The following is a 15,555-nucleotide window of genomic DNA, read 5'->3' as shown; positions in this document are numbered from 1 at the left end:
TTCTTCCAGATTGTCTCTTTTGTTGGCATATAATTGCTCATAATATATTCTTATAATTGTATTTTTTCAATGTTGGTTGTGATCTCTCCTCTTTCATTCATGATTTTGTTTATTTGGGCCCTGTCTCTTTTCTTTTGGTAAGTCTGGCCAGGGGTTTGTCAATCTTATTAATTCTTTCAAAGAATCAGCTCCTAGTTTCGTTGATCTGTTCTACTGTTCTTTTGATTTCTATTTCATTGATTTCTGCTCTAATCATTATTAATTCTTTTCTCCTTCTGGTATAGGTTTTATTTACTGTTCTCTCTCTAGCACCTTCAGGTGTAAGGTTAGGTTGTGTATTTGAGATCTTTCTTGTTTCTTGAGAAAGGCTTGTATTGCTATATACTTCCTTCTTAGGACTGCCTTTGCTGCATCCTAAATGTTTTGAACAGTTGTGTTTTCATTTTCATTTGTTCCGTGAAATTTTTTTAAATTCTTCTTTAATTTACTGGTTGACCCATTCATTCTTTAGTAGGATGCTCTTTAACCTCCATGTATTGGAATTCTTTCCAAATTTCCTCTTGTAATTGGGCTTGAGTTTCAAAACACTGTGGTCTGAAAATATGCAGAGAATGATCCCAATCTTTTGGCACCAGTTGAGACCTGATTCGTGACCCAGGATGTGATCTCTTCTGGAGAATGTCCCATGTGCACTCAAGAAGAATGTGTCTTCTGTGGCTTTAGGGTGAAATGCCCTGAATATATGTGTGAAGTCCAGTGTGTCCAGTGTGTCGTTTAAGGCCCTTATTTCCTTGCTGACCTTCTGCTTAGGTGATCTGTCCATTGCAGTGAGGGGAGTGCCAGCGTCCCCTACTGTTATTATGTTATGGTCGATGTGTTTCTTTGATTTTGTTATTAATTGGCTTATATATTTGGCTGCTCCCATGTTATGGGCATAAATATTGACAATTGTTAGGTCTTCTTTTTGGCTACACCCTTTATGATACAGTGTCCTTCCTTATGTCTTATTACAGTCTTTGGTTTAAAATCTAATTTGTCTGATACAAGGATTGCCACCCCAGCTTTCTTTTGACGTCCATTAGCATGGTAGGTGGTTTTTCCCCCCCTCACTTTCAATCTGGAGGTGTCTTTGGGCCTAAAATGAGTCTCTTGCAGAAAGCATATCTGTTGGTCTTGCTTTTTTACCCAATGTGATACCCTGTGTCTTTTGACAGGGGCATTTAGCCCATTTACTTTCAAGGTAACTATTGAAAGATAGGAGTTTAGTGCCATTGTATTGCCTATAAGGTGACTGTTACTGTATATTGTCTCTGTTTCTTTCTGGCTTATGTTACTTTTGGGCTCTCTTTTTCTTTAGAGGACCCCTTTCAGTGTTTCGTGTAGGTCTGGTTTGGTAATTACAAATTCTTTTAGTTTGTCCTGGAAGCTTTTTTTTTCACTCCTTCCTTTTTGAATGACATGTTTCTTAGATACATTGAATATATTTATATTCAGCACATCAGATGTTTTATATTGAGTATATCCTTATTTCAAAAGTTCACTTCTTTTTCTTTAAAGTTTTTATTTAAATGCCAGTTAACGTACAGTATAATATTAATTTCAGGTGTGCAATATAGTGATTCATCACTTCCACACAACACCTTATGCTCATCACAAGTGCAGTTCTTAATCCCCATCGCCTATTTAACCCATCCCCCCACAGCAATCAGACAACAAAAAGAAATAAAAGGCATCCAAATTGTCAAGGAAGACGTAAAACTTCACTACTTGCAGGTGACACAATATTCTACATAGAAAACCAGAAGTCTCCACTAAAAAATTAGTAGAACTGATAAACGAATTCAGTGAAGCCACAGCATAGAAAAGCAATGTATAGGGGCGCCTGGGTGGCACAGCGATTAAGCATCTGCCTTCAGCTCAGGGTGTGATCCCGGCGTTACGGGATCGAGCCCCACATCAGGCTCCTCCGCTATGAGCCTGCTTCTTCTTCCCCCACTCCCCCCTTGTGTTCCCTCTCTCGCTGGCTGTCTCTCTCTCTGTCGAATAAATAAATAAAATCTTTAAAAAAAAAAGAAAAGCAATGTATAGAAAACTTTTGCAATTCTATTCACTAGTAATGAAGCAGCAGAAAGAGAAATTTAGGAATCAGTCCTGGTGAACTACCTGATTTCTGAAAAGTATAAAACACTGATGAAAAAAAAATTGAAGATGACCTAAAGAAATTCAAAGACATTCCATGCTCATAGATTGGAAGAACAAATGTTGTTAAAATATCTATACTACCCAAAGCAGTCTGCACATTTAATGCAGTCCCTATCAAAATACCAACCACATTTTTCACAGAGCTAGAACAAACAATCCTAAAATTTGTATGGAACCACAAAAGACCCTGGATACCCAAAGCAACCTTGAAAAAGAAAAGCAAAGCTGGAGGCATCACAATTCCAGATTTCAAGTTCTATCACCAAGCTGTAGTGATCAAAACAGTATGATATTGGCACAAAAATAGACACATATATCAATGGTGCAGAATAGAGAACCCAGAAATGAACCGACAACTATATGGTCAATTAATCTTCAACAAAGCTGGAAAGAATATCCAAAGGAAAAAAGACAGTCTTTTAACAAAAGTTGTTGGGAAATTTGGACAGCCACATGTAGAAGACAGGCCCAGCCAGTCCCCTTTGATTACAGGCCACCTTAGCCCAGGTGCCAGTCATCTGACTGGAGCCATCTTGGATTGTGAAAGCTTCAGCTGACTCCCAGCTGAGTGCAGTCACCTGGATCATGTCACCTGACACCAGGAGAAACAAGGACAGCTCAGCTGAGCCAGGCTATCCCACAGAATTACAAGAAATAGCAGACCATTGTTTTAAGCCACTATGCTTTGGGGCAGTTTTTATGTAGCAGTAGAGAGCAACTTTGCCTGAGGTTGCATTTGAACTTTATCTTGCGTATGCTAGTAACTGTAGTTTTTCTTAGCAAAACTGCACATAGTACATATGGTGAAATTGTTATGTTATGATGTCATTGGTGTTAGACACCATAGGAGCCCAACTGAACACATTTGGCGCCCCTGCTTGAGTGTGGCTTCTGGGATATCCCAGTATTTCAGAAGATGTCGGCTTATGTTTCATGGCATATTAATACAATATTGAATAGAAAGGACTGCTGCACTGATCTGTGTGTCTGTATAGAAAGGCTTACGCTAAGCAATATAGTGATGGCTTTTTATCACTTATTTAGTCCTTATAAATAACCTCATTTGATAGGGCTTTATAGGTGAGGAGATTCAGGCTGACAGCATAAGATCAGCTGCCTGAGGTCCGTGTAGCCAGTATGTAATGGAGCCCAGAAGGATCCCAGGTTTGCCCGACTCCAGAGCTGCCCCGTCCCCGTCCTGCTCCTGCCTCACATCTTAGGAACGTATCTGTCGGGGAGCCTGGCCGGCTCAGTCGGAAGAGCGTGTGACTCTTGATCTTGGGGTCATAAGTTTGAGCCCCACATTGGGTGTAGAGATTACTTAAATAAAAATAAAACTTAAAAAAAAAGGGAAGATACATGTTGATTAGAAATTTAATTTAGGGAATGTGCTTAATTTACCAAAATAAATCATTGATTTATATCTATAAGCCCAGAAAGAAATGTGGGAAAGGACTAGTAGTCAGAAATCCAAGGTTTTTGGTCACGGCTGTGATACGTCTAACAGTGGATGCCAGTTTCCCCAACTGAAACGGGGCTGGATTAGATGAAAGTTTAAGGTGGGACATGAGGCCCACTGACGTCAGAATGCCCTGGAGCATTGTTCTAAACAAGCAGATTCTTGGGATCCAGTAAGATTTTCAGATGACTCTCTGCTTTTTAAGTTATGTTTGAGAAGTCCTAGCCTGGAAAATCTCTGAAGTAGATCCCTTCATAATTTTTAAAAAATGATGCTAACTATATTTGATCTCTTCAGCTGAGTAGCATAACTATGCTTCTTAAAACAGAACTGTGTGTATTTTTTTTAAAGATTTTATTTAGGGGCGCCTGGGTGGCTCAGTCGGTTAACCGTTGCCTTCGGCTCAGGTCATGATCTCAGGGTCCTGGGATTGAGCCCAGCATTGGGCTCCCTGCTCAGTGGGGGAGTCTGCTTCTCCCTCTCCTTCTGCCCTTCCCCCAGCTCATGCGTGCTCTCTCTCTCTCTCTCAAATAAATAAATAAATTATTTAAAAAATATTTATTTGAGAGACAGTGTGCCTGAGTGGGGCAGAAATGTAGGGGCAGAAGGGGAGGGAGAAGCAGGCTCCCTGCTGAACATGGAGCCCTAGCGGGGTTCCATCCCAGGGCCCTGAGATCATGACCTGAGCCCAAGGCAGATGTTTAACCAACTGAGCCGCCCAGGCGCCCCCAGAACTGTGTTTTGTACAATATGAACATCTCCTACAGATAAATGTAATATTTTCTAGGAAGCTTCTGGTAGTCCATGACCCTCTGATATCACAACATATTGTACAGACTCAGAACTTGATTTTACTGCAACAGAGAATTTAATTTCCTGTGTCATCAGTTCTCCCCTCACCGCTGGATTATTTTCAGCAGCATACAGATCTGATACGCCCACCCATCATAAGACATTCCCTCTTCTGATGCCCTGTGTTCCTGCAGCCTTTGCCCTATGCTCTTCTCCCCTTTGCAGAAAAGCCCCTCGCGGCGAGAGTAGCCAGGGCTCCCTGTCCTCTCACTGTCTGGAACTCGCCCACCGGGCTGCTGCCCCACGGCTCCTACCAGGGTTAACTTCGGCGCTAGATTCAGTGGCCAGCCTCAGCCGTCACCTTGCGTCCTTTCACGGCGCTGGACCCGGCTGTCCACTTTCTTCACTGGCAGCCAGGACCCCATACTCTGAGGTGCTAACAACCTCTGGGCCCTTTCTTCTTACCCGTGGCATCACTTCTAACTTTTGGTCATCACAAGCCCCTTTCACGCTCTGGTCATCTCTGCAGACCCACTTCAGAAAAGTGTATGTTTACATGGATGAAATTTACCAATCTGAGTTTTCATCCTTTTTAATTATGGTGACTTCTAGGAAGCTTTGATTTCTTTAAGAGTCAAAGGTTATGAGCTGAAATAGTGTTTATAATATAATTTTGAGCCATTTATGTATTTCGTCATTTATTCTCTTAGATGATCAAATGATGATAACATTTATGACTGTTTTATAGTGGATACTTAGATCACTCTGAAAATAAGGTCTCATTGCCATGATGTAATGCTGAAGCCTGAAATTTAACGGATCCAGAGACCCATTTAGAATCTCTTGAAAAGCCTGACAAAGTGGTCATTACATACAGTAATACAATTAGTCTTAATATTAAATCTACTAAAAATTGCTCTAAAACCACAATAGAAATTGTGGTGAAATATCCTGTATTTCTATAGAATTCTTCCCACATTCTCTCTTTTAGCCCCATATTTAACTTTTTTTTTTTTAAGATTTTGTTTATTTATTTGACAGAAGGAGGGGAGTGAGAAAGAGAGAGAGAGAACGCAAGCAGGGGGAGCAGCAGACAGAGGGAAGGGGAGAAGCAGGCTCCTCACTGAGCCGGGAGCTTGATGCGGGGCTCGATCCCAGGACCCCAGGACCATGACCTGAGCAGAAAGCAGATACTTAACCGACTGAGCCACCCACCCACCCCATATTTAACCTTTTAAAATATATTTAGTCCAGGTTTGTTACTTTTAAAGATTTTGTACCTCGGCCTGTTACCCACAAATGTTTAATCTCTTTGTGCCCTTATTCAGTCTTCATCTGTGTAGATGTGATTCCTCTATAGTTGTGTCATGTACAATTTGGTTCAGTTTCTAGAAATCTCAACATTATTTTCTGAGTAATTGTATTAAGTGTTACAGCTAGAATTTTTAATGATTACATCTGTCTGATTTACTTAATAGTTCCTATCCAGCTGGGCTTTTTTATGGTTTCCAGAGCTCCTCAGTTACAGACAAATGCTATTATACAGAATCTTTGTAAATGCAATTTTGTTTTTATTTTTGTAAATTATTGCCTGCTGACAAGTTCCCAGGAGTATGCTTATACAATCAAACCAAACCCAGCCTTGCAGTCTTTGAGGTGTTAGGATTTTTCTTTATTTTTTGTCAGTTTTGTTGAACATAGTTTCATTATTTGAATTTGCATTTCTTTTTTTTTTTTTTTAAGATTTTTAAAATTTATTTATTAGACAGAGATAGAGACAGCCAGCCAGATAGGGAACACAAGCAGGGGGGAGTGGGAGAGGAAGAAGCAGGCTCGTAGCTGAGGAGCCTGACGTGGGGCTCCATCCCATAACGCCAGGATCACGCCCTGAGCTGAAGGCAGACGCTTAACCGCTGTGCCCCCCAGGCGCCCCAGAATTTGCATTTCTTAATCATGAGCAAGGTGAAACTTTCCCCTGTGGATTTAATACTTCTGTTTCTTATGTGAATTGTCTGTTCCGTATTTCTTGTCTGTTTATCTGTTGGACTTACTACACTTCCATAAACTCAGAACCCATTTTGATCAGACGTATCGATTATACATTTGTATATTACTTTCTCTTTTATGCTGATTTTGAATTTTCAGCAGAGAAAATTTTGCAAACCTTCAGAGCAATGCATTTATGGCCATTCGGGTGGATGATATTTTCTTTTTCTTTCTTTTTTAAAAATGTGTGATTGCTGGGGTGCCTGGCGGGCTCAGTCAGTAGAGAGTGCAACTCTTGAGCTCAGGGTTATAGGTTCAAGCCCCACATTGGGTGTAGAGATTACTAAAAATAAAATCTTAAAAAAAATTTTATCATTGCTTTTATTTGCTATTATATTTATAAACAAGTTTGTAAATGTAGACATTTTACATTTGTGGCAGACTGACAATTTATAAAGGATTTTCGAACATGTTATTTAAAAATTTTTTTTTTAAAGATTTAGTTTATTTTAGAGGGGGAGAGAGAGTGTGTGTGTGTGAGCAGGGGGAAGGGTGGGGGGCGGAGAAAGAATGCTCAAGCAGACTCCCCATCGCGGGGCTCAGTCTCACGCCCCCGAGACCATGACCTGAGCCGAAATCAAATCAAACACTTAACCAGCTGAGCCACCCGGGCACCTCTCAAATATGTCGTCTTATTTAAATGTCCCCATTGATGATATTTTATCGGTTCCATTTCTCTTTTTTCCCAGGCACCCAACAGGAGGCTCCTTTATTCGTCCAAACAAAGTAAATTTTGGAGTGGACTTTCTCACTGCAGTTAAAAATCGCTATGTGTTAGAAGATGGACCAGAGGAAGATGGAAAAGAGCAAATTGTTATAATTGGAAATAAACCCGTGGAAACTATTGGTTTTGACTCTATTATAAAACAGCAAAGGTACGTAGGCTTGATAACGGCAGAACTGACTTTGACAGTTTCATCAGTGTTTTAGAATTGAAATTCAGCAGACTGTACGTTGATACTCAAAACTTTGCTTCCAAACTGGTCTGTCCTTTCTGCACAAACGGCAGATTGAAATCAGAGGAATCTGAGGACTGACTCTTTGGGGAAATTAAAATTCTTAATTTAGTGTAGGGTTGTTGGGCTTTTCTGGATTGGAATTAAAACATTAGTTTACCCATCATTAATATTTGTACCAGCTGTCTTGTCTAATAAGTAATTGGGATTGACATTTTGGTCCTTTTCTATTTCATGGTGACATTTCTAGTGGGGTGATAGGTCAGAAATGGCAGCAGAGGTCTAAGTTGTTACCTGCCATGTGGCATGCTGGGCCTATCTAGAACCGAGTTATTTTTCATCTCTGGACGCACACCCTTTCTTCCCTGGGGTGCTTGTGAAATTGCAGAATCCTGGGTCCCTTCCTAGACCTGGATCAGAATACCATGGGTTCTTGCTTTTAAGAAGTACCCCAAATTATTAAGAAACTCTCTGTACACTATGGTTCTGTGAACAGAGGCCTTCTGCCCACTCTGATGCTCGGTCTGAATCACAGTGAGTAGAAACTCATGTTCCACAAAAACACAACTGCACAAGAACCTTCCAGGCAATGCAGGTTGATGGTCAGTGCTATGATGGTTGACCCTGACCAGGACAAGGCGGCCTATTAGTGCCCCCTGGTGGCCACAGTGGAGATACATTTGTAGCCGCTTGGCGTCTTTTACTTTCTCTAAAAGTCTCTCAAGTCAAATAAACTGGTTTTGTTCAAAGTCCATTCACTATCTTATTTTGCCGTTATTGTGACGATTTAACATAGCACCACATGGAAAGTGCACGTGGTGACCGTGTTGAAGAATAAACTCATTTCTTGATACCTCTGCTTTTTCGCATGGGTGACCCGCATTAGCAACAACAAACTCAGAGGACCCATCCAAATGCCTATAAACATAGAATGAAGAAATAAATTATGTTGTATTCACCCGTGGCAGTGAACGTGAGCAAAAACTACTGCTCGGTGCAACAGTACGGGTGAAATCTCATTAAGAGCGTCCAGCCAAAGTAGTCACGCAGGAAGTACACCTTGAGTGATTCTGTCTGTGTGAAGGTCAACAACAGGCGCAACTGATCAATAGTGTCAGAAGTCAGGATAGACCGCTTGGAGGGGAGGAAGCAATCGTCAGGGGCACAAAGAGGACTTCCCGAGTTCCGGGGACGTGTTTCTTGATCTGGGTGGTGGTGACCTGTGCATATTTATTTAAAATCACAGAGATGTGTACTGATGTATAGGTAGGCTAACGCATATACTTTTCCTATATGGGATTTTTTTTTTCAATAAAAAATATGTAAAGGAGGAAAACTCAGAATAAATCAAGATTTTTAAAGAAAGCAACAACTTGGCCGTTAATTACAAAGCAGCTTACACTCATTGTTGACAATTTAGAAAATAGAAATTGAACAAAAGGAAGTCGTGACTCATGCTACCACTGAGAAGTGATCGTCATGGATATTTTTTGCTTTTTATCCTACTGGTTTACTTAGATTTAAAGAGCTATGTGCTTTATAGGGTTGGAGTTCTTTGCTTCATCTTCCCATTTAAAATGCAACTATTGGGGGAAAAAGTGCAAATGTTGAAATATCTTTTACCCCAAAAGAAGCAAATTTTTTTCTTACTGGTTAATCTGAATACTGTGGCTCTGTGAAAATTGCAAACAGATTTTCCTCCCCTACCTTAAGAGCTACTGTCTAACTCATGAATTCTTTTGGTGCATGACCGAACTACTGGAGTATCATGGCGTTCCATAATTAGCTAGCGTCTCCCTTGGAACCGACCCAGTGCTGGAGTCAGGCTGGGTTCAGACATTAGCTAAGCCACCTTCTAGCTCTGACACTTCCTGAGTTCTAAGCCTGAGTCTCCTCATTTACGAAACAACACCTAAGCTGTTAGACCTGCTGTGGATAACACAGGAAAGTGTGGGTGAATGCTGGTCCACTTGCAGCCATCATGGTATCTCCTTAATAATATCCAGCTGACCAGCTCTGAGTTTGTACCACTAAGACTTATGGAAATGGAATTTAAAAAACCCCAGTAAAAACCCCAAGTATGTATGACTTCTCTTGGAGACGGCTTTGGCTCCGGAGTGAGGTCTGTACTGAGGCCCGGGCTCCCAAGCTCTGTGGCAAGGTTTCCCTGAGCACTGCAGCCAACACAGCTGGCACAGTGGGGTATTTTTAATTTTAGAGGGAAACAGTGGCCTCTGTTGGACATGGAGCAAACTACTATTTTGAGGTGGTTCAGTTTCATAATAATCCTACAAGTCCTTTTATTGGTGTCCCATCCCTGCAAAGCTGGGTTTTTGGTGTTCCTGTGATAAAAAACAAGTATCTCTCGAAAATCATCATGGAACAGGAAATGGAGGTAGTGATGTCCAATCTGATTCCAGGGTTTTGGAAGTTGTGTTGGGCCCAACTGACACTAAGTTTGTAGGCCACAAATAATTATTATGTTGTTTGGCTCTAACTATTTAATATAAACTGCAGTGTTTTTGTTTGTTTTCTGTTTTTGTTTTTTGACTTATGGACATACTGAAAAAATTATTGAAACACCAAGGGCGCCGTGAACTTGAGCCAGTTTGGGAACTTCTGCCCTAGACCTTTGTTGCTACCTTTCCCCCAGTTTCTCATGTCTGTAATAGCACATGCCTGGCATTTTGATCAGAGTATTTCCCCCAAAGGTGTTCAGTTTTTTGTTTATTTTTATAAATACTTACAAAATAACTTACTGTATATCAGGCAGTATTCTGAGGTTTCACAAACACTAAATTATAGCATTTAAAAAATAGTAAAAAGCACAACACAGAATTTACCCTCTTAACCATTTTAAGTGTATAGTTGGCTAGCATTAAATACATTCACAGTGTTGTGCAGTCATCCTCACCGTCCATCTCCAGAACCTTCCCAAAATGACACTCTGCCCCGGTCAAACAGCAGCCCCCAGCCCCTGGCAGCCACTGTGCTGCTTTCTGTCTCTGTGAAGTTGACTCCTCCAGGGACCTTACATAAGTGGAATCCTATAGTATTGTCCTTTTGTGATTGGCTTCTTTCCCTTGTTGTAGTGTCCTCAAGTTTACCCGCATTGTATCGTATGTCAGAATTCTCTTCCTTTTTAAGGCTGGGTAATATTCCATTGAATGGACGTAGCACACTTTGTTTATCCATTCATCTATCGATGGACATATGGGTTGTTTTCCCCCTTTGGCTACATTGGTAACACTGCTATGAACAAGTATGTAAACCACAGCAGTTTATAGCTGTGGAATCTGAGCACAGAGATTCGAACTCCCCTAAAACCAAAGGAAGTGGTGGAATTGGGATTTGAACCCAGGTGGTAAGGCTCTAGATTCCATGTTCTAGATACCACACAGGCCCTTTCAATGAGTAGAAAATGCAGGTCCTCTACACTTAAAACGTGGCTTCTGAGATTACATAGTAAAGCTGAAGAAACACACGCTCTCCAGGGTATAACCCTAGAAGGACTTTCACATGTGAATGTGAGAAGCATACGATAGTGTTTATCTTCAGCCCTGTTGGGAATAATCTGAATGTCAGCAGAGGAGTAAATAAATTAATTGTGGTCTATAAGATATAAAACAAATGCTGTAGAGTACACGGGTGGACGAAGCCCAGTCTCACTGCTGAACAAAATACCGTTGGGGGAAAAAGTAGCCTGGAGGAGGGTATATGCAATAGGATACCATTTACATCAAGTTTCATTATAGATGGAATTCTGGGATTGTTTAGGGATATGGAAATGTGTAATAAAACTATTAGACGCTTAAGTTTAACCAGACATCGAGTGTGGGGGAGCAGAGGCAGAAGGGATATCCTGGAATGGGGCACGAAGGACTTCAGTTATATTTATAGTGTAACACTTTCTTTCTCTTCTTTAGTAAGGCTTTATTTCTGAAACTGGCTGCAGGGTACTGGTACTGGTTATTTTTGGTAACATTTTATATGAAATACTTTTTAACTTTTTAAAGGGCCGGTGGACGTGTACATGTTTATGCATACGTGTGAACTATATGTTTTTCATGCAGTCAGCTGAGCAAGTTGCAAGACATTTCTCTGAGGAACTGTGCAGTGAATTGTGCTGGCGACAAAGGAGCAATTGCCGAAGCATGTCCTAGTATCCTTTTCCCTGCGAACCTGACTTTGGAGTTGGCGCTCATCCCGGGCACGGCCAGTAGCCTGCCTGGTGTCCGTTCTCCCCGACTTTCTTCCTCAGGGCATCTCCATCCCCCCTGGGCCAGTCACCACCCTGGGAAATTATTTACCTTCTTGGAGCCCTGTGCCTTCAGGTGAGGCTGCGTGACCCACCCCCGCCAAGGAAAGGGCTCATCACACGGGCCGGACTTGGCTGGCGTCTGCCTTCTGCCCCACGCCGTCACCCCGCTCCTGAGTGCAGACGGCGCGCCTGGGGCCTGGCAGCCGGTGCGTGTGCAGACTGGCCGGTCCCGAGAGGGCCGCAGAGGAGCTGGAGTCCTCGCCCGCGCCCCGGGGCCCCCACGGCAGCCCCACTGGCCTGGCTTCCTGTGAGCGCGCAGATACTCTCCCGTTTCATGCAGCTGCGTGCGGCCTGTCACGGTCCCTCAAAACGGGCTTTTCCAAAGCGTGTTCTCTCTTCTCTGCCTTCTCCTAGAAGTGGTTTGTGGTTGTGTTTGCCCTACGTTGCTTTCATGTCCACAACTAAAAATATCGGAGATAAGTTTAAAAGAAAAATCCCACTGGCAAATGAAAGAGACTTTCTCTAACTTTCAAAGGTTTTCTCCTAACTCTTAAAGCCTGCCTAATCTGTGTGTGATAATTTCTGCCAAAGACAGTGGATAATCCGTTGTCTCTGAGGGAAGAGACAACAGAGAGCAGAAGTATTGAGCCAGCTGTTTCTAGCTGTCCCTGCAGTGCTTGCTGTGTGGTGACAGAAGGAGAGCAGAGCTCTTCAGCCAGTGTGTCTGGGGTCTTGAAACCCCTCAGCCTGGGGGTCTTTTGGGCCTGGTCACCCTGCCGATGAGCAGCCCCTCCAGGGGCCCCAGCGAGCTGAACCAGTGTGGTCCCATCCTCTGTGGTTAGGGGAAGCAAAGTGGATGGAGTAGTTTGGTAAGGAGCAGGACGCCACAACAGTGTGTGGAACGTTCTGTGATCTGCCTGGCCGGCTACGAAATGATTTCGGAAGATTGGGAGTTGGGTGGTTCAAGACTTACTTTCAACATATCAGAGAAGACGTGGCCAGTGGGTGGGTGTGGGAACGTCAGTTGTTTGGTTGCTCAGAGTTGTCAGCAGGGTCCTGGGGAGTCAGCATCTTGCTCGCTGATGCTGTTCTTTCCCGGGGAAAACGTCCCCCAAGTCTTGAAGAGATGTGGTTTCGTGAGATAACCAAGTGATGGCTGATATTTGCGGGTACAGTGATGAATGTCTTCCAATTGCTGATTGAAGTCTCACCTGAAGCAGATGTATTGTCTTTGTGTCTAATCCAGTCGTCCCTTTGGGTGGCCGCCTTTGAGGTCACTCCCTCCGCCGGGATGTCAGGCCACGGGAGCACTGCGGCCCTGAGCGTGCCGAGCCCGGGAAGCTGCTCTGGAGAGGGGGCGAGCTGCCTCCCGCTCCCCCAGCCGGCTGTGTGCCGGGTTCTGCGAGCAGGAACCAGGTAGCGCCGGGAGCGCTCGGCCTGTGCGTGCGCACGAGGGGCACTGCCTGACAACTGCCAGGTTGTTTAGAGTCGGTTTCAGGATGCAGGTGGTCTGTGTGCTCTGGATAGACTAGCAGGTGTGTTTCTAATCCTAGCCTACACGATGGAGAGTGTGAGTGAGGGAAGGATTAGTGGACTGGACCCCAACCCTTGCTAACCAACCCCGTGGTCCAGAGTTAGAAGCATCATGGAAATGAAAGGTGGCTGGAGCTTGACTGTGAGGCATGAAAGCACCCCTCTGAGCAGTAGCAGGTGGGTCCAGATCCCCCCAGAAGCTCCCATTTCAGTCGGAGACTAGCCAAGACTTTGTGGTGGCCTGCAAGGCCCTTTGTGGTGTGGCCTGGCCCCTGCGGCCTTTGTGCCCTCATTTCCAGCACCTCCCATGCCCTTTATCTAAACCCATTCTAACCTCAGGGCCTTTGCTTGTCTTGTTCTCTCTCCCCGGATGCTTTTCTCCCAGATGGCATTTGCTCATTTCCTTTGGTTCTCTGCTCATATGGCACCTTCACAGAGAAGACAGTCTTCCATGAGCAGCATACATGAAGTACGCACACACCCCTTTCCTGCGTCCTTGGCTGCTACTCTGAGCCTGTGTCTGTACGTGGCATACCGCAGAGGCATGTGCTTATCGCTGTCTCCCCAACCAGCGGGGGGAGCAACTGCTGTGTTCACTGCTCTACTCCTGGCCCCCGCCATGGTCACGGAACACAGGAACGAATGATTTCCCAGCATTGCACAGTTGTGCGTAAGATCCTCCTTCAATGGATCCAGTCCTGCCCCAGGCTTCTCTTCCGTCTCTCTGCCCTGGGGGTTCTGCTGAGCTGTGCCCCCTCTTGATGGCACGTTCCCCTGAAGCATTCAGCTTGGGCGCCTTTTTCTTTCTGTCCTGCTGGTTTCTTCTTCTCTGAATTCCCACATCATTCTTAGCACTTTAGAACCTTTGTCCATGCTAACTCCCATCGTCTGTTTTGGGGGTGCTGCTAATGACTTGGGGGTCCCCATGGTGCAGAGTGGTATGATGCGCCATAGGAGAAGGGGCGTGCGTGGCCATGAGGCAGCTGCCGGAAGTAGTGCCCGGGATGAGACCCGTGGGTACACCTTAGGCGCTTAATAGATCATACTCGCCATCATTGTTTTTTTTTCTCTTTTGTTGGATATTGCTAGAATGGCTTAGCACTGGTGATGACATTTGGTTCTTATTTACTTGACTGTAGATGTTTGTCTCAAGTTTGCAGCAGATGACAGTGAACGTTTTCATTTCTAAACGAAGAGTTGGGTGACTTAAGAAGGTAAAAGTTGCATGTGCTCATAAAAAACTTTCAAGCGGAATAGAGGGTGTCAGGTGAGAAGCTGAACCCGGGCTCCAGAATGCGAGGTGATGATGCTTCTGTCTTGTGTGATCTGTCTGTATTACTCTTCTTTAACGTGCGCTTCGAGATATCAGAAAAGTGGACTTGTCAAGAAACCTGTTGTCCTCGTGGGATGAAGTCCTAGATATTGCTGATCAGCTCGGACACCTGGAAGTTCTTAATCTCAGGTATGAACTCTTGGGCATCCATTTGTCACCTGGTATAAAAACCTCTGATCTCTCCTTATTCCCTCATGGCATCTCTGTGGGAGAGAGGGGGAGATGGCTTAGTGGAATTTTTTTTTTTAAGATTTTATTTATTTATTTGACAGAGAGAGAGACAGCCAGCGAGAGAGGGAACACAAGCAGGGGGAGTGGGAGAGGAAGAAGCAGGCTCTCAGCAGAGGAGCCCGATGCGGGGCTCGATCCCAGGACTCTGGAATCACGCCCTGAGCCAAAGGCAGACGCTTAACGACTGAGCCACCCAGGCGCTCCCGGCTTAGTGGAATTTAAGCTTAATTTCTTCTTCTTCTTTTTTTTTTTTTTTTTGTTTTTGAGTGCAGGCGAGTTGGGAGAGGGGTAGAGGGAGGGAGAATCTTAAACAGGCTCCATGCCCAGCGTGGAGTGCAACTCTGGACTCCATCCCACGACCCTGAGATGATGACCTGAGCTAAGATCAAGAGTTGGACACTTTTTAAAAAAATTAATTTGTTTTATTGTGCTCAATTAGCCAGCATATAGTACATTGTTAGTTTTTGATGTGGTGTGCAACGATTCATGAGTTGCATATCACACCCAGTGCTCATCATAACACGTGGATACTTAACTGACTGAATCACGCAGGCGTCCCTTTCCTTATTTATTTTTAAGCTCTCCCCCCAGCATGGGGCTCGAACTCACGACCTTGAGATGAAGAGTCGCACGCTCTCCTGAGTGAGCCAGCCAGGCGCCCCTTTTTTGGTGGGTGGAGGGCAGAATGTGTTTTACTTTTGGTTGGCTGGGGGATCGTTGTGTCTCTTGTGAGCCTAACCAT

The 15,555-nt window shown here is 43.9% G+C and overlaps 1 protein-coding gene across 4 annotated transcripts in view; it reads left to right on the top strand.

The window, feature by feature from the left end:
* The window catches only part of TBCE (tubulin folding cofactor E), an 82,244-nt gene that overhangs the window by 54,866 nt on the left and 11,823 nt on the right, over positions 1-15,555 (top strand). For all 4 annotated transcript variants that reach the window (XR_004626113.1, XR_004626114.1, XM_034662482.1 and 1 more), the window contains exons 4-6: positions 7,189-7,374; positions 11,529-11,617; positions 14,612-14,711. Coding sequence is in view for 2 of the 4 variants with exons in the window: in XM_034662482.1 (XP_034518373.1) it covers positions 7,189-7,374; positions 11,529-11,617; positions 14,612-14,711 (375 nt within the window). In the remaining 2 variants the exon portion in view is untranslated. The remainder of the gene's footprint in view (positions 1-7,188; positions 7,375-11,528; positions 11,618-14,611; positions 14,712-15,555) is intronic.

The sequence above is a fragment of the Ailuropoda melanoleuca genome, chromosome 6 (assembly GCF_002007445.2).
Source record: "Ailuropoda melanoleuca isolate Jingjing chromosome 6, ASM200744v2, whole genome shotgun sequence".
In the NCBI taxonomy this organism is placed as follows: domain Eukaryota; kingdom Metazoa; phylum Chordata; class Mammalia; order Carnivora; family Ursidae; genus Ailuropoda; species Ailuropoda melanoleuca.
The sequence above is the reverse complement of the archived record's forward strand: the minus strand, read 5'-3'. Positions and strand labels throughout refer to the sequence as shown.